This window comes from Hemiscyllium ocellatum, chromosome 13 (genome assembly GCF_020745735.1).
Source record: "Hemiscyllium ocellatum isolate sHemOce1 chromosome 13, sHemOce1.pat.X.cur, whole genome shotgun sequence".
Classification (NCBI taxonomy): Eukaryota; Metazoa; Chordata; class Chondrichthyes; order Orectolobiformes; family Hemiscylliidae; genus Hemiscyllium; species Hemiscyllium ocellatum.
The window spans coordinates 69,882,936-69,901,925 of record NC_083413.1 but is presented as its reverse complement, the minus strand read 5'-3'; the positions used below and the strand labels follow the sequence as shown (position 1 = coordinate 69,901,925).

Below are 18,990 nucleotides of genomic sequence, written 5' to 3'. Positions count from 1 at the left end.
TCTGTATTTGTTTCAAATTTCTACCTGCATTTTGTTTTTATTTTACTGGCTGGTATTTTGGCAACCAGAGGTGTACAAATTTAAGAAAATTGTCACTAAAAAGCAGAGAGAGTATTTATTCCAATTAGTGAACTGCTATGATCTGGAAAGCACTCCAGCATAGATTGTGAAAGATTCAATAATAACTCTCCAAAGGAATTGTATATGCACTTGGAAAAGATATGTTTCAGGGCTGTGGGGCAAGAGCAGAGGATCTGAATTTTAATCATAGAGTTTCTTCAAAGAGCTAATGCAAGCACAATGAACCAAATGGTCAAATTCTGTGACATGAGGTTCTTTAATTCAAAGTTTAAATAGCTGTTAAGATAATGGTTCCTGAAACAGAATTTAAAGCATACAAATCTCTTGTCTTGATCCTGCATTTTCAGATTGATGGCGGTGTAGCGGCAGAGTACGAATTGGAGTACCTTTTGTTAGAAGGACATTGTTATGATGTTTCAACAGGACAACCCCCCAGAGGTCTCCAGTTTACCCTGGGCACCAATGCAAACCAGGAAATCGTAGACACAATTGTAATGGCAAACCTGGTAGGTACACACAGCTCTTTGCAAGCACAAATCTTGACCAAAGTTTTTGAAATACAATTCTCTGTTTATCTACTTGTGAGTGCTGTGAAGATCTGTGGATTTTCCAGCTCTTCCATGAAAGCATTTACATTTTCCTTGGTTAAATTTATTTTTCTTCTTTCTATGAATTATATATCCTCTTCACCTTCCACATCACCCCAAAAAGTTCAACCAAACTTGTGCAATGAATCAATTTCTCTGAGATGCGGGTGCCAAAAGATTTTTTTTTAACCAAAGTTATTCATATTTTTATTTTAATTGAAGGAATATGACATACGAAAGAACAAGAATAAACAATTTCATACCCTGACTCTGGCCTCTTGACCTTATTCCACCTTCCTGCCTGCTCCTGAAAACTGTTGAAATCCTTATTGATTGTAAGACCTAATTCAACTTTGAACATATTCAATGACTCCATCTCCACTGCAGTGGAAGAGAATACTAAAATGTATTGACTCTGATAGGAGACATTTCTTTTAATTTCTGTCTTGCAAGAGGAGACTTTTTTTTAAACTGGGCCCCTTGTTCTAGACTTCACCGCCAGTCGGAAATAACTTCTCAGCATCTACATCAAGCCTCCTTAGAATCTTGCATATTTCAGTGATGTCATTCATTCACCTAAAACTCAAATGTGTATCATCCAACCTTTTTAGCTGTTTGTACCATTTTTTTCTTACTCCGGCCTTATTTACTGATGCACTTTGTGATTTTCGGTCACACACTGGTTGTCATTATCTACAAAATTATGCTGTATCCTGGCCTGGTCCTTTTTTTACATTTCCAAATGTCCCCTCATGAGAACCACCACTATTTGGATTAAAGCCCCACCACAGCCCAAACTGTGATTTGCCAGAACTCTTGTGCCAGTGTGGTACAGTTCTCTGTTTTGTATGAGTGGTAATGCATAAATGGAAACCATTTTCTCTTTAATTCGTGGACTTTTTTTAAAATCTCATTTAACTGATACCAATTTCCTCACGGCTCAGTAATTTACGGATTATTAACTTTGTAGTTCTGTCTTTTATTTTACTCCTCAGTTCATTTTCTTTTTAGCTGATCCTTATTCCTAGTCCTGCCTCTGTGATTGTTACCCATGTGGACCATGACAGCAGTATCTTTCCAACTGAAAATTCCCACCAGCTTCAAGAAGTCCTTAGCTCTGTCATCGACTGCCAATACAGGCTTTGGGTTTCTCACTCTTCTGCTAAACCACTACATTGTCCCTTTTGAATGACCCATTACACCATTGTGTCATAGTCAGTTTGTTTATTCTTTCTTGGTCTTTGCTGTCATCTCCAAAATCTACAATAACATCAAATTTGATGGTCAGTTTCAAGGGCTGAGGCTTCCCCATTATTACCTTTCTGGTGCCCAGCTCAGCCTCACTTATATCTCTGACTGCGGACTAAATCTGATGTACCTGACTGGAAGAATGTGTCTGCCTCCTGCAGTAAATTGTCCCAAGTAACTTTCTGCAACCCTGATGCATTACAGTGCCCAAAGTTAAATCTTCAGCTGATAAATACTGAATGAAAGTTTCTTGAGCTGCAGATGTGATTGCTGTGAATCACGTGGGTGTCCTTCAGCTTCCACATGCTACAGCTGCAACACATCACCTGTGGTGCGATCTTGATTGTATGTATTTTAACTAATTAGGTTTCAAGTTAAAAATATTACTTGAGTTTTATTTGCAAGTAAATTAAGTAGTTCAAATAGTTCAACTGTGAACTTAATCCATTACTTCTATCTCTTCGTATCTGATAAATCTACTGCTCAGTGATTTAATGCCTTCAGATCTCTGCTCAGTGATTTAATGTCTCTGGACCTGCTTTGACTTAGACTGTTATTCCTTCCTGTGAGAATTATCCAGAAGGAATATTTAACTTTTCAGCTTAGTGTTTAGAGAGAGAAGAAATATTCATAAAACAATTACTTACCTAATTCTCTTTGGCATCACTGAGTTTTCACAAATCTAGTCAGTGGAATCAGAGCAGCGGATATTTCTGTTTCTTACTTGTGTTATCCGTTCTGGCTCTCCACGCTACTGTTGCTCTTTATTCTCCTTGCATACCTTGGTCTGATCTCAATGATGCTGCTGCAGTGTTTTTTTTCTGTTGCCCATTGTTTTTGCAGTGTTCTCACTGCTGACCCCACTCCTTTATGCTCCCTGCAGGTCTTATTATGGTCTCAAGCTGTGTGGATTATTGTCTGACCCTGGTAATCAGTTTGCAATGTACTAGTCTGTGACTACATTCACGTTTTGTTCCTTGTGAAATCGCTGTTATTTTTGCAATGCTTCATTCCTGAACCTGTCTGTGCTGCAGCTTTGCTCCCTTTTCTTCCCTAGTGCCTACATTCACTCTTTTACTGCATACTTTCTCTGCTTAAACCCCACTTTCTTTCAGTATACATCTATTTCCTTGCTGTGTCAGTACTACATGATGCAGCTGCCCTCAAACCAGGCCAAATATTGTCAGTGCAGTTGGTTTTATTCTCTTCTTGAATCCCTACATCAAGTAAAACTATAGGTGCTATCCATCTGTTCACAAAGACGTCTGAATCCTTAACTTTCTCCGTCTTACCCTTTTTTATTTCTCAATATGCTTGGACATATTGTTTTATTTATTGTAAGTCAGCTTTTCTCCGTGAAGTTAAAATGCATTGCCATTTCTTGGAAGATTAATTTGCAGAAATTGAAATTGTGTCAATTGAAAATTTGCAAGTAAATTTGGTAATGTGCCATTAGACCATTAAACTGAATACCTGTGTTGCTATTCTGAACAGGGCTATTTCCAGTTAAAAGCCAATCCTGGTGCTTGGGTTCTCAGACTAAGGAAAGGAAGATCAGATGATATCTATAAAATTTACAGGTATACTACAATAACAACATTGACAGTTTGTTAGCAGTATCAATATGAAAACCATTATGGAAGTCTGCTTAGCATGAACTATTAAATAAGTCAGAAGCTTTTATTTTTCTTTGTTTATGATAACTTTTCACAGCCTGGCTGAACAAAGCATTCAGCATTAATCTCTCTAGCATGTATTTGATCTTATACAAAATAAACATACATTTTCGCAACAGTAAACTAATTTTGAGAATACACTCCATGCTTTCTAAGATCTTTTTATTTTAAAAAAACGACTGCTGTGTAATGCAGTTGTCATTTGCAGATTAAAGCCATTGTGCTTACTTTCAAAGCTTTAATCTGTCCTGTGTTCAAAGACACAGTGCACTCGTGTTTTGAAATGTTTATATGATGAATCCAGATTCTGATTTTAATGTATTAAATCCATTTCTATTGATGTCACGTCATCTTGAAGGAATTACTTGTGCAGTTTTTTTAAGAGATTGGAAGAGGGCCAAGTACCTACCTTCTCAGTGTAATTGATATTGACTTTTCACTTCTTTGGGATGAGGGCATTGGTGGCTTGGCCAATGTTTATTGCACCCTCTATTTGTCCAGAAGATAGTTAAAAGTCAGTTACTTTGCTGTTGCTCTGGAGTCACATGTAGGATAGTCCAGATAAAGATGGCAGATGGATAAATCGGTTTGGACTTTCGCAGCAACTGACATGGTTGGTACATTAAACTGCCTTTTCAATCCAGATTTTGTTTGAATTCATATTTTCATCATCAAGGTGGGATTCAAACTCATGCCACCAGAACATCAGCCTGGAGTTCTGGATTACCAGTCCAGTGATGTTATCACTGTGTCACCACCTCTTTTTCACCTTGTTGCACCATGGTTCTTTGGTGATGACCTCTCCCCCACCTTTTGATACTCAAGTAGTCATTATTCATGCACCAGTCCTCACCATGTTAGTAGGCTATTTATGGGAGCAACAAAATTATTCGACGTCACAGTGAATTTCAGGAAAATTGTGGAAGATTACTGGTGGGCAAAAGAACTGAAGCCGTTTCTTCTCCCCCATACCTAACCCATTAGCCAAGTAATGTAACCCATCTTGGATCAGTTTGCATTGCCCAGTGAATAGTACCTGTTTTGTGTGGCTGAAATTTTGTAAATTGCTAGATAAATTTGTTGTATTGATCTGCTCAATCAGTATCTTCATTCTCCCTGGTAAATGATGTTTAGTTTACCCACTATGAAATTGCATTTAAAACGAAGAGGCCAAATGATGAAGGGTGTGTAAGATGTGTTAATTTTTGTGATTGGCTTACTATGGTCCAATTATTTTATAATGTCTTGTTCTCCTATCTCTTGTACAATGTTCAATTTGTAAAAATGTACAATTTTCTCTCTATCATTCAGCCATGATGGAACAGACTCCCCAGCCGGTACTGATGAAGTGACTGTAGTTCTTAACAGCTTCAAGAGCAAAATTATTAAAGTGAAGGTATATGTGATGCAGCACTTAATTAAAAAGCGTGAATGATTCTTTGTTCAAGACTAAACTCCACATGAAATCAGTTCTTCATATTTTCATTAAAAAGAAAGAGATACTTACTGTGTATCAACAAATTCATCCCATGTGTTATGTAGCTTGCGAACAAAAGTGCTACCATGGTATTATTGCAGCAGGTATGTTTAGAGCTGGAAAAGAAAAGGGTGGATTAAAAATGCAGGCTTAAACTCGTGGAGCTGTTTAGTTACTTCATGGGTCGTACTTTAATGCATATTTGCATAAATTTCAGTAAATGTTTTAATGGCTAAACTTCTATTCTTTTTTTAAAAACTGCTTAATCCTTCATTGAGACTAGTCTATGAGAATCTACTTCTATGGAGCTGATGTGGTTGGTTAAACTATTAGAAACGAAACATTGAACCTTATAAGAGAGAGATGATGTGACCTGACAATTGACCTCTGTATAAACTGAGGCCATCGATGAATCGTGTCGTTGATATGCCACTAGGGGATCCTCTATCGTGCATTAACAAAATTGATGTGTACATTCCTCAACAGAAGAATACTGTATCAAGGTTTATTTAAAGGCAACATTGATTTAGAGACTAGAGTTGGCATTTCTCCAAGGGAGGAAACTTACAGTTCCCAGAATTTGAATCTATAGTCACTATGACATTAGAGACTTAACTGAATATTGTGTGTCGTCCGAGCAGTCCGCTTTTAGAAGGAAAGTGATCTTCAAGGTATAAATTATGAACTCAGGACAAGAGAAGACTCACTACCTATTAGCCTTATGTTGGTTTTCTAGGCTGCCTCTTACAATTTACAAAGAACTGATTAAATTATTTTAACTTGAAGATAACTGTTTCGGGTTAAAAGACCAATTTCTTTGTCTTTGACCAACAGTGTATTACCAACATGATTTATTCACTAACTGTTTTATACTCAGTATGTAATGTTCCTTCCAAAAAAAATGTTCTGGTTGAACTTGGAAAGGGTGCAAAAGGAGCATGAACTTAAATTATCATTGTGGTTATTTGGCCTCCAAAACTAGTTGAAATTTTGTTGTCCCATAAGTCCAGAATTCATGATTAAGATGCGACACTACTCGTGTTATACATTTCTTAAATCAGGGCCAATGATTAATCGGTATTCAAGCACTGCTCAGTTAACCGGCCTGCTGCTTCTTGGAAGTAAACACAAACATGGATTTATGTAGCTTTTTCGACAGCCATTGATTAAGTTTTTTTTTTCAGTTCAGTCGTTGTTTAGTGCAGGACTATTTTTTGCAGAAAATTATCTTACTTTTATAAGAATTATTAGTTGCTCTATAAATAGAAATTAACTTCTCCAAAGTATATCAAAGTATGGAGTAGAGAATATTAAGTGTTGTCTACAATTCTGTAGGTTCAAAAGAAACCTGACAAAATGAGTGAAGAGCTCCTCAGTGATGAAAATTCTGAAAACGAAGGTTTCTGGGAATCCATTAAGAGGTAACTGAAAGCCCTTTTGAATCTTGAGGTTGTAAATAATGATAATGAACTCTACATACATTGTATACAATAAATTGACTAATTGGAAATTCAAAAATGAAGCATGATTGTTTCCATTTTTTCCATGACAAATGAAGGTACACTTACATGAGAATGCAAAAAGACTGCAATACTAAGGGCTGAATCTGATCGGTGTCTGAGTGATGTGGGCTCTAGTGAGAAGTGTGACAGAATCACATAAGAAGTCCAGTGAGGACTCCTTTGATGGCAGAAGCAACTTTCTGTTAATCTTTCCGTTTAATTAAGTTGCAAGCATTGAGATGATTATTCTCACTAGGCGGTGGCAAGTTTTCTACTCAAGGGAGTTCTTATTCACTAACAACCTTTGTTAACTACATAATTTACTTCATTAATATATGCCTTCCTATCCTGCCAACTGCTATGAGCAAACGGGATGTTGAGATCTCTCAACGTGGAGATCAGCAGGCAACTAGCAACTTTAGCTCACTGCTTACTCAAAGGACTTCAGTGATGGGTAGCAAGCACCAACGTGCAGGCATCGTCATAGGCATTCACATCCACAGATGTTGGCATCTGATGTTCCAGCTTCTAAGAAGACCCTTGGACATGTCCAGTCTACTTAGAGTATGCAGCTGCATTCTAGTGCTGCACCTTGGGTGCAATGGCAACATTGTAATACTGTAGTAGCGGCCATTTGCTCTCAAGGCAGTGTTATACTTCCGAGTCAGGATGTTGAGTGGTTGGAGGGCAGTTTGCAGCTGGTCATAGTCCTACCATGTATCTGCTACTTTTGGCCTTCAGATGGTAGATTTTGGGTTTAAGAAATACTATCCAAGGAGCCTAAACAAATTTCTGCAATAAAGAGTGCTCTGACTGAGCATTAGAGAGAGTGAGTGTTCATAGTTGTAGTGCCAATCAAGTAGGCTGCTTTGATCTGGATGATGACGGCAAGCTTCTTAAGTATTTGTGGAGCAGTACTCATCCAGGCAAGTGGGAATAGGTTTGATCCATTTCTGGTTTAGCATGATGTAAAGAATGCAAGTTTAGAATAGTAAAAAGATTATTCAGTCCAAGAAAAATCATTTCAGTAATGAGGACAATAAGTTTGAAAGGTTTTTCTCCACAAAATTTTATTTGGTGAAGTTTTTAAAATTTATTAGTTTATGGAATATTAAAATGTGGAATTGCAATTAGTGTTTATTTCAGGCATTATTATCAATATCAAATGCAATAAAAGTGGAGGTAAAACCATTGGGTGCAATGGTAAGCTCTCTCTATTTGGTTCCCATCTCGGAAACATTATACCTTTTGCACCTCCAATGCTTTTCTACATTTGCCTCTCTGACAATTTTACATTTCTTAACCTAATATCAACATCAGGCATTTCTAAGTCAGTTACAGCATACCTAGGTGGCAGGTAAAGTTTATCTTACTCCTTTCCCTGTGAATGAACCTAGACCCCAAAGGCACCCCCTTACTATACATGTCTGACATTTTTTCAGTTTAATGCACATTACCTGTTGAATTCGGGACAATTTAATGCTGCAGGCCCTAACATGTCTTAGACCCTCAGCACTAATGAACAGAATGAGTGTTCTGTCCTATGCATTTGAGCCCAAATCCCAGATCTGAAGTGTCAGTACTTTTAATCGTCCATGCCAGACCCATTTCCCAGTCTTAACAGTTTTTTAAAAAAATGAAAGTAATTACCAATTATCTCTTTTTCACAGAGGATTCACTGGAGGACCAAAACCTGAGGAACTGAAACCGGATAAAGAAGATGTCATTAATATCTTTTCAGTTGCATCTGGCCATCTTTACGAAAGGTTCTTGAGGTCAGTTGACTTTCTCTTCCTGATTGTCTTTTTTTTTAAAATGTTTTCATTTTTGACTTCCTGGAGTTATATCTGTTCTCAGATCGCAGAACAGTGTTCAGACCAATGTCACTAGAAATGTTTTAAGTGTATGTGAATAAAATGTTTACAAATTTAATTTGTGTGGAAACAGGATTGCAGAAAGGAAAACAAAGTGTGATTAAGGTACAGCTTTGAGAGTTTGGTTTGGTGCAATCCTACAAATTAAATTTTAGAAACTCAGGCTACATTATGTGTCTCATTTTATTAAGGACTGACTAGTTTGTATTCAAAGGAAAACACTGAGGCCTCCCTTGATGAAATGTCCAGTGCACAACATGATATTAGCCCATAGGGATCAGTAAATTTTCAAGTTTGATTCATTTTATTGTCACGTGCGCCGAAGTACAGTGAAAAGCTTTGTTTACGAGCAGTGCAGGCAGATCATAGTAAGTGTAGATGTACAGACCAGAGGTTGTAAAAAGTCTTACAGGCATACAGATTACATTGCAAAGGGTGTGCGCTAGGCGAGATCAACATTAGCAACATCAGCGTTATCTGAGTCTCGAGAGTCCACTTGTCAGTTTAATAACAGCTTGGAAGAAGCTGTTCCTGAATCTTCTGATGAGTGTGTTCAGGCTTCTGTATCATCTGCCTGATGAAAGGGGCTGTAGGAGAGCATCACCAGGGTGCAATAGGTCTTTGATGATGTTGGTAGCCTTTCCACTGCAGCGAGCCTTGTAAATGGAGTTTACGGATTGAAGGTTGGCTTCTGTGATGGACTGGGCTGTGCACACCACCTTCTTTAGTTTCTTACAGTTCTGGGCAGAGCAGTTGCCATACCAGGCTATTATGCACCTTGACAGTCTGCTTTCAATGGTGCATTTGTAGAAGTTGGTGAGGACCCTTATGGATAGGCCAAATTTCCTGAGCCATCTGAGGAAGAAGAGGCACTCTTGTGCCGCCTTGACCGCCCCATCTATGTGGGGAATCCAGAACAAGTTATCGTCACTCCGAGGAATTTGACGCTTTCCACTCTCGATCTCAGCTCTATTGATGTAGATCAGGGCTTCCGTTCTTTCTGGAGTCAATGATCAGTTCTTTAGTTTTACCGATGTTGAGAGGGAGGTTCTCATTGCACCACATCACCAAGCCCTCCATTTCCCTTCTTATTTTGATTCATCATTGTTAGATATTCATCCTACTCAGGTGGTGTCATCAATGAACTTGTTCAACAGTTTTGATACTTGATCTGAGTTACATTCCCTGATTGTAGTCTCGATATGGTGCAGGTACCATAATTTGCTCCTGATAAGATTCCTGATACAGACCACTATGTGACACCATTGTTTGAAAGTGTGGATGCTTGAAAATTGGACATAGTTGTACTTACTGTCAAGAAACCTTCTGATGCTTACATTTATGCACCAACCTCATGTCTGAAGAGTAGACCTTTTTATAAGTAACTATGTTAAAGAGAAGAGGTTAATTGAAGTTATCCTTGCTTTCTTGGCTCAATTCTAATTCCAGTGTAACAGTGCAGCTTGAGTTTGAGATATGTTTGAGGCTCACATTTCATTGCCAATATCTTAGGTAAGGGAATTGAGACATGTTGAGCACCTACCAAACTTGATTTCACTCCACTGAGGTGTTATGAGAGCCACATGCCTGAACTCTACTACATACAAGCCTGTGCTGCTGGAAAAGTGTATTTTGAAATTTGATTAGGGATTACATCAATGTGGTAGTTTGGCTGTTAAGTCAACCATTTAGTTATTGCAATTTAAAGATTCTGAGAAAAAGGGTGAATAATTCCTGAGTTTGTCAATATACTCTAATAAGGCGTTCTGGTGTACAGACATGTCCGTATGTGAATATATTGATTTAAATGTTATAAATTTAAAATGCCAAAATGTCGGGAAGGAAGGGAAAAGCAATTTTGTCAATATGTTTCATCAGTATAATTTTGGAGTTAGAGATTTGACACATGCACCTCACATATCCATATTTAAAGTCTGATATATGTTTTCTACTTTGGCTTTATTTTGAACTATTGGATAGCAGCATGTGCTTTATTTGACACCTGTATATTTGGTAGGCAGTTCCTTCTTAGCTATGTATGATAAACTCCCTTGTCTTCCCTTTTTTTTCTGCAGAATAATGATGCTGTCAGTGCTGAAACATACTGAAACACCAGTGAAATTCTGGTTTCTTAAGAACTACCTCTCACCCACATTCAAGGTTTGTAGAGAAAAAAAATTATCAAATTGTAGTATGCTTAGAAAAGGGAAGATTTTATAATCCATTTGAGTATGTATGTGAGAACAGAGTAGTCAAGGTTTATTTTTCTTCCCACGCATACTTTAAATAGTAGAATTCTGTTTGTCACTCCTTGACATTAGGAGTTTGCACCAAATTTTGGATACTTTGTTCTAAAATGTAAAATTAAACTAATTTCTGGGTGCAAATTGTATATATTAGGTAGCAAGTTGGTTCTGTTAAGAGTATCTTCTATTCTATCTGGCTTTTCCATTGTTATTATATCTGTATGAACACTCCTTTGCCTCTCCTGGTGGATTATGGTACTCTGTTTCACCAGTTGTACTAATGTTCACCACCAGTATTCTTCATAGAAGCCCATTTTTTGATGCTAAATTAAGATTTTTATTCTGTTCTCAAGTGCTTAGCAATGATACTTAGTTCCTTTTATGGGGAGATTTCCTTCTCCATCTTGAATATCCTTTAGTTTGAGCAGCAATGTCAATTGGCCAAGAGGGATTCAAAAAGCATGATATTATTGCTTTTCATTTTGCAATATTTCTTAACAGTTTAGTATTGTACAATTTCCCTCCCTTAATGCATCCCAGTAAAACAAATTCTAAGTCTGGTCAGATTTTGAATCCAAACTACAGGCTGAATTTTAAACAAACTGCCCATACGCCTCAACGTGAAGAATTTGCAAAGATTGTTTCACTTTCTGTGGAGTTTATTAAATTATCTTGTATCGAAACCGATGTGTTTGTGTCTAATTAATTATTACCACAATTTGTAGCATTTCCTGAGAGCCACTGATGTACATTTCTGTGTTCCGGTAGGAATTTATTCCACACATGGCGAAGAAGTATGGTTTTCAGTATGAACTAGTGCAGTACAAATGGCCCAGGTGGCTCCATCAACAGACTGAAAAGCAAAGAATTATCTGGGGCTACAAGATCCTTTTCCTGGATGTACTTTTCCCACTGGCTGTTGACAAGATCCTATTTGTTGATGCTGATCAGGTAAACATTTCAATATATACTTTCTCAAATTACAGGTTTTCGATGTAACATGATGACAGCTGTCTAGATTCTGAAGTTTCTAAGTCAGAATTATGATTATCGATGGACTGTTCACTTCTGGCCAATGGACTCATCACAGTTTTATAAACATTTGAGATCCTGCCATCTGTTCCTCTCCATGCATTTTCTAGCAGTGATGAAGTATTAACATGAACAATTTCCTTCAGGTCCTATAAAACAAGTGTACTTACTGCATTGGCAGTTTGTGTATGCATTTGATGTCCTGCTACAATAAAATCTGGGTCATAACGTGCTTTCCATTTGGAAGAAGAAAAAGTGACAAGTCAGTAGGGATAAGGTTTGCATTTCTTTTTGCTGAATGTGATGATGTGAAGATTTTACTGAAGATTTCTGCACTTCCAATCAAAATAGTGGCATTAAAGACATTTAAATAGCTTTATGAAAGAGCCTAAGAAAGAGCTATCACTTGTGCTTCCCTCCAATATGTGTCAAATGTGCCCAGACATTGAAAAAGCAGTAGTATTAAACAGATTATTTTTCCTTCTCCCCTCTCTGCCAGGTTTTTCACCTTCCTCCACAATTGCACAGGAACCATGCAATCTCTGGTATCAACTATAAACTTTTCTGTTATAATGTGTGGGTCTGGATGTTTAATGCAGGCAGCCTTCTTAACCATTCATTTCAAAAAGGATTGCAGTGTTGAGCACAACTGCTTTTCCACCACAGATGACTGGATTGTGATCAGAGGCAAGGATGTGGAGTGCTATATGCCACTTTTACCCAGAGATGTTGAGTCCAGTTAGGTGCCCCAACTAAAGTCAGCTAACTCATGACAGCCTGGGCACAAAAATATGAATATTTCCTAATCTGTAGCTTAATCAAAGCTGCCAACAGTTGCCTGTTGCTAATTTGCCTTTAACAAAAGAAAATGCAGGCCAATTCTGTGGACAAATTGAGTCATCTATCAATTTCTGCCCTTTTTGTGTCTAGTTCTTTTTTAAATACATAAATGTAAAGCTTAATCAAAAATCTTTCATTCTATTTAGGAATAACTAGTCTTAGATTTTGTCCAAATTTCTTTGCATTCGTAACCATTTTAATGCAATTCATTACAATGCAGAGCTTGGTGCTTAAACCTTCCATTAAAATTACTTGCACTTTGGTGCATGCAGTTAGTTAAAACCTGTGCAAATTTTCATTTGGAGAGGTAGCTACAGTAGGCAGATACAGTAGCTGGGAGAAAGTGAGGACTGCAGATGCTGGAGATTAGAGTCAAAAAGTGTGGTGCTGAAAAAACACAGCCGGTCAAGCAGCATCCAAGGAGCAGGAGAGTTGATGTTGCGAGCATAAGTTCTTCATCAGGAAGATTAGATTAGATTAGACTTACAGTGTGGAAACAGGCCCTTCGGCCCAACAAGTCCACACCGACCCGCCGAAGCGAAACCCACCCATACCCCTACATTACCCCTTACCTAACACTACGGGCAATTTAGCATGGCCAATTCACCTGACCCGCACATCTTTGGACTGTGGGAGGAAACCGGAGCACCCGGAGGAAACCCACGCAGACACGGGGAGAACGTGCAAACTCCACACAGTCAGTCGCCTGAGTCGGGAATTGAACCCGGGTCTTCAGGCGCTGTGAGGCAGCAGTGCTAACCACTGTGCCACCGTGCCGCCCACCTATTGAAGAGCTTATGCTCGAAACATCAACTCTCCTGCTTCTTGGATGCTGCCTGATCAATTGTGCTTTTCCAGGTACAGTAGCTGAAACAATCTGCCTGAAGAGAAGTAGATCTGTCGGTTTTGACGTTTTGTTCCTTTAATATTGCCAAAAGGAGACAAGCAGTCAATACTTTTGCCCTTCACTCATCCAGATTGGGACAAGAAAAGTAGAAGTGGGGCACTAATTTATAAGGCAAGAGAAGAGATTGCTGATTGGTGGGCTATTTTTGGTGTGCAGACAAATTGAACATTTATCTAGTATTACATGGATAAATGTGAAGTTATATAGTTCAAAGTTTGTGAGAAGATTTGTAGCTCGGGTGCTCGTTGTTGTGGTTCTGTTTGCCGAGCTGGGAATTTGTGTTGCAGACGTTTCGTCTCCTGTCTAGGTGACATCCTCAGTGCTTGGGAGCCTCGTGTGAAGCGCTTCTATGATCTTTCCTCCGGCATTTGTAGTAGTTTGAATCTGCCGCTTCCGGTTGTCAGTTCCAGCTGTCCTTTGCAGTGGTCGGTATATTGGGTCCAGGTTGATGTGCTTATTGATTGAATCTGTGGATGAGTGCCATGCCTCTAGGAATTCCCTGGCTGTTCTCTGTTTGGCTTGTCCTATAATAGTAGTGTTGTCCCAGTCGAATTCATATTGCTTGTCATCTGCGTGTGTGGCCACTAAGGATAGCTGGTCGTGCCCTTCAGTCCACCAAGCCACACTGATTCTTAATCCTTATTTAGAACCACTATCTATTGCCCATGGCCAGAGTAGATGTTGGGAAGATGTTTTCATTGGTAGGACAGACTGGGGCTCGAGAATATAGCCTTAGAATAAAGGGAAGATCTTTTAGAGCAGAGATAAGGAGAAACTTCTTCAACCAGAGAATGGTGAATTCATTGGCATGGAAGGCTGTGGAGGCCAGCTTATTGATTATATTTAAGACTGAGATTGATATGTTCTTAAGGATCAAGGAGATTCAGGGTTATGGGAGAATGTGTTTGAGAAACTTACCAGCTATGATTGAATAGCACAACAGACTCAATGAGCTGAATAACCTAATTTCTGCTCTGATGTCTTATGGTCTTGTGTGCAATTTCTAACCCCGTATTTGCCTTCTGCTTGTGTGTCTATCAAGCTACATCTTAAATGTTGCTCACGTGCCTGCTTCCTCTACCACCTCTAGCAGTGCGTTCCAGGCACCAATCACCCTGTGTGTGAAACATTTTCTCTGCTTTTCTCACCTAAACTTTCCCCCTATCAATTTGAACCTCTGTCCTCTTGCAATTGACCTTTCACCCTGGGTTAAAGCCTCTGGCTATCCACCCTATTTATGCCTCTCATAATATTGTAGACATCTGCAACATTAGAGGCCCATCCACCTCTGTGAAACCAATCTAAGTTTATCCAACCTCCCCTCATAACCAAAACCCTCCAGACCAGGCAACGTTCTGGTAAGCCTCCTCTGCACCTTCTCCAAAGCATCCACATCCTTCTGGTAGTGTGGCAATCAGAACTGGACGCAATATTCCAAATGTAGCTCAGTTGAAGATTTATACAGCTGTAACATGATTTGCCAACTTTTGTATTCGCTGCCTTGGTCGATGAAGGCAAGTGAGCCGTATGCCTTCTTGACCACCTTATCCACCTGTGTTGCCACTTGAAGGGTTCTGTGGACCTGCTCACCCAGATCCCTGTACATGTCAATGATCCTAAGGTTCTGCTATTTATTGTATAATTCACACCTGAATTTGAACTTCCAAAATGCATCACCTCACATTTGCCTGATATGCAGATATTCATTTGCGATATTTGAATCTGCAATTACATCCTGTGCTCAACATTTCCATTGAATTAGAACAACCAAATGAACTCCTTTCCTTGATGTACTAATTGAGAAATCTCAATGGATTCAGCTACTATCTACTGAAAGCTTATGTTCACAGATCAATATATTCATTAAGATTTCTATAATTCGACACCCTGTAGTATTGATCTTAATTGGTAACCTAGTGAATAAGGTCCAAGCCATCTGCTCACCATGTAAGCATGATGCTAGAATAGATTATGTCAAAAATGTTCTGCATGATGATGGCTACATCATTCACTGTTTATCTTAGAAACTGATAAAAGGACCTATGTAACATGGTCTTGAGTGGTGTATTGTCAACCTCCGATTGCCCTCGAAGGGGAAGATAACTCAAACATTTGAACAACATTTGAAACCCTCTGTCTCATGATGCAAATTTGCAGTAAACCCATGAGTTGTTCCCACCAACAAGCTTCTGCTGTCAAGCCCAAAAGTTGTTTTGCCTGCCATACAAATGAGTAACACAATAGGGTCAGTTTGATACTGATTATAAAGATCAAAAATCCCAACATCTGGTAGACAGTGTCAGATCAACAGGTCCTGTTGTTCACAGCCATTGATTGCAAGTCTCAGAAACATATGCCCACGATAATTCTGCTGTTGAAATGCTCAGATTAAACTAATTTTAAGATGATCAGCCAGGCTCGCAATGTAATGCACTCTGTCTGTTAGAAGTGTTAACATAACTTTGTTTTGATTAGGCAATAGAAATTCTTACATACAATGGACCTTTTCCAGTGAAAAGAAAAAGGGATCACAGAAATTGCTAGCTTCTGCTGTTTTCCCTTGGCAATACCCTATCCAGTCAGGCTGTCAACTGTTCCTAATACATATCCATGCCAGCATTGGCTCAAACAGTCAGCCTCATTTTTTCATGCTGTATACAGTAAATTGAAGTCCCTGTTTGATTCTTGTGTCTTCATCCTGATCAGTGCAAGAACTTTGATTTGTCTTCTTGCATCAACGTTTAAGTTGTGTTTCTGAAAACTGATATGATTCCTAAAACCTTAAAAATTAACTTGAAATCATGTTTGGAAGTTTTACATGACTGTTTCTTCAATTTATTAGATATTCGCAGATAGATAGTGAAGAAGGCTTTTGGAATGCTTTTCTTTATTGGTCAGTGCATTGAGTATAGTAGTTGGGAGGTCATGTTGCAGCTATACAGGACATTGGTTAGGTCACTTTTGGAATATTATGTGCAATTCTGGTTTCCCTCCTATTGGAAGGATGTTGTGAAACTTGGAAGAGTACAAAAAAGACTTACAAGGTTGTTGCCAGGGTTGGAGGGTTCGAGCTACAGGGAGAGGCCAAATAGGCTGTGGCTGTTTTCCTTGGAGAGTTGGAGGCTGAGGGGCTGACCTTTATAGATGTTTGTAACATCATGAGTGGCCTGGATAGGGTAAATAGACAAGATCTTATCCTGGGGTGGCCGAGTCCAGAACTAGAGACCATAGGTTTAAGGTGAGAGGGACAAGATTTAAAAGGGACCTAAGGGGCAGATTTTTCATAAAAGGGTGGTGCGTGTATGGAATGACCTGCCAGAGGAAGTGGTAGAGGCTGGTGCGATTATAGCATTTAAAAGGCATCTGGATGGGTATATGAATAGGAAAGGTAGAGTGATATGAGCTAAATGCTGACAAATGAGCCTACCGTATATATTGGAGAATTTGTTTGACTTTTTTAATGTTAAATTTAAGGGGTCGACTGTTGCATGGATACTATTTTTGAGGGGCTGAAGTTCATGCCCGTCAAAATTCACACCATAATATTAGCAGAAACCCATTTGATCTCTAAGCGAATTAAAAAAAAATTCTGAAGACCCGGAGTGGAGAGGGATGACTGGCAGACTGGAAAACCAAAGCTGAGCAACATGCTTGACATACTGACTCATAAATGTTGATCTGTTATCTGTGAAGACCTAGGATTGACTTTTACATGAGATATATGGAAAACTCCAGATTTTTTTGGTTAAAAATAGGTGATCCACTTTTACATGAAATTGATTATTACTCGAGTATATAAGGTAGATTAACTTAGGATATCTGGTGGGCATGGACGTGTGGACTGAAGGGTCTGTTCCCATGTTGTACATCTCTGTGACTCTTTTTAACTGGGATATTCAACAGTTTGCCTTAGCTATGCTTTTAGAATCATGAAGTTGATGCAGCTCCAGTCGCAAAGTTCATTCCTTAGTAAATCACAAAGTTGTTCAATATATTGCAACTCCTGCCAAGAATCAGGAAAAGTGTAACGTGTTTGCCTCATCAGTTTTCCTTTTCTTACAGATAGTGCGAGCTGACTTGAAGGAGCTGCGTGACCTGGACCTTGAGGGAGCTCCCTATGGATACACTCCTTTCTGTGAAAGTCGTAAGGAAATGGATGGATATCGCTTCTGGACATCAGGTTACTGGGCTAATCACCTACAGGGCAGGAAGTACCATATAAGGTATAACTATAATTATTTATGACACAGCAAGTTGATCACTATGTCTATCTTATCAGTCTTTTTGTAGTCTAAACTAAACTCCTTTGGTACAGTGTGCCACTGGATTCAATTTTACTGTTGTGAAGTGCTTTGACCTACCCTTAGATGTAAAAAGACATCACTGGTACAAATACAAATTATTGTGAAATCTCACTCTGCTTTACCTGCCGAGTAATTCACTATTATTTTCAATGTTTGTTTTAATTTTTCTTTATCTTTACCTGTTTCTGATATGCCAACATTCCCATTGTTTTCTTTTCTTGGGGTCGGTTTATGAAAAAATTTGAAAATTGGAAATCCTGTGTCTATTGGGTCTTGATGCAACCAAAGTTGTGTTTTGGTAGGGCAGCCACGAGAGGCACAAACTTTGACAGCAACTTGTGACGCCCATAGTAGTGTAGAATCTTGGTACTTGTGGAGTGGCAAACTTTCGTGTCAATGTATTGCAGCCTGTCATTGATCATCAGAGTTGTTGTTAACTTATTCTCGAAGTATCGTACTGAAATTCTGACTCAAATCTGCCAAGGATCATTTTTCGCATTTCAATAAATGTAAATTTTCAGAGCATACATGAAGCTGCTAAAGCCACTTAGCTCCTTAATAGCTCCTACATCACTGGGAGTGCTGCTTCTGATTGCAGCTGAGGCAAAAAGAAAAGTACCCTTTCTTCAGTTACTAACCTCCTCTCGTTCAAATCTACCGTCATCATACTGCTCCTCAAAAACCAATCTATGACCTTCCACCTCTGTAACTATGCTTCGTCCCCAACTTCCCTTTCCTCACCAAGGTTTTCCCAAATCTGTATTTGTATTGTTCAGGAGAAAGTGAGGACTGCAGGTGTTAGAGATCAGAGTTGAGTGTGTGGTGCTGGAAAAGCACAGGTGGTGCAGCAGAATCGACATTTCAGGCATAAGCACTTCATCAGAAATTGTCTGTATTGTTCAGAGTGGATTAATTTTAACTCCACTCAGGGTTCTGCCGCCACCACAAAATTGCTCTTACCAGTGTCACAAGTGACATTCTGTGTGATCATGACAAAGATTTTTTCCCTCTTTACCTGTCTGCAGACATTAACACAGCTGACAATACTTGTGCAACATGACCACAAATGCTCCCCGTACATAGATCCTTGGCCATCTCCTGTTTCCTACCACCTTTCTGTCCCTTTGCGATATGATTTACGAAGCATTGGTTTCCATATTTATATTGCTGACACCAGGCTCTACTTCTTCACCACCCCTCTTAATCCTTTCGCTGT

General features: G+C 38.9%; 1 protein-coding gene across 3 annotated transcripts in view; it reads left to right on the top strand.

The window, feature by feature from the left end:
- Window positions 1-18,990, top strand: part of uggt1 (UDP-glucose glycoprotein glucosyltransferase 1) — a 146,045-nt gene that overhangs the window by 103,547 nt on the left and 23,508 nt on the right. For all 3 annotated transcript variants that reach the window (XM_060834909.1, XM_060834907.1, XM_060834910.1), the window contains 8 exons: window positions 429-587; window positions 3,411-3,496; window positions 4,904-4,988; window positions 6,405-6,490; window positions 8,242-8,346; window positions 10,521-10,605; window positions 11,460-11,642; window positions 17,533-17,693. In XM_060834909.1, the coding sequence (XP_060690892.1) occupies window positions 429-587; window positions 3,411-3,496; window positions 4,904-4,988; window positions 6,405-6,490; window positions 8,242-8,346; window positions 10,521-10,605; window positions 11,460-11,642; window positions 17,533-17,693 (950 nt within the window). The remainder of the gene's footprint in view (window positions 1-428; window positions 588-3,410; window positions 3,497-4,903; window positions 4,989-6,404; window positions 6,491-8,241; window positions 8,347-10,520; window positions 10,606-11,459; window positions 11,643-17,532; window positions 17,694-18,990) is intronic.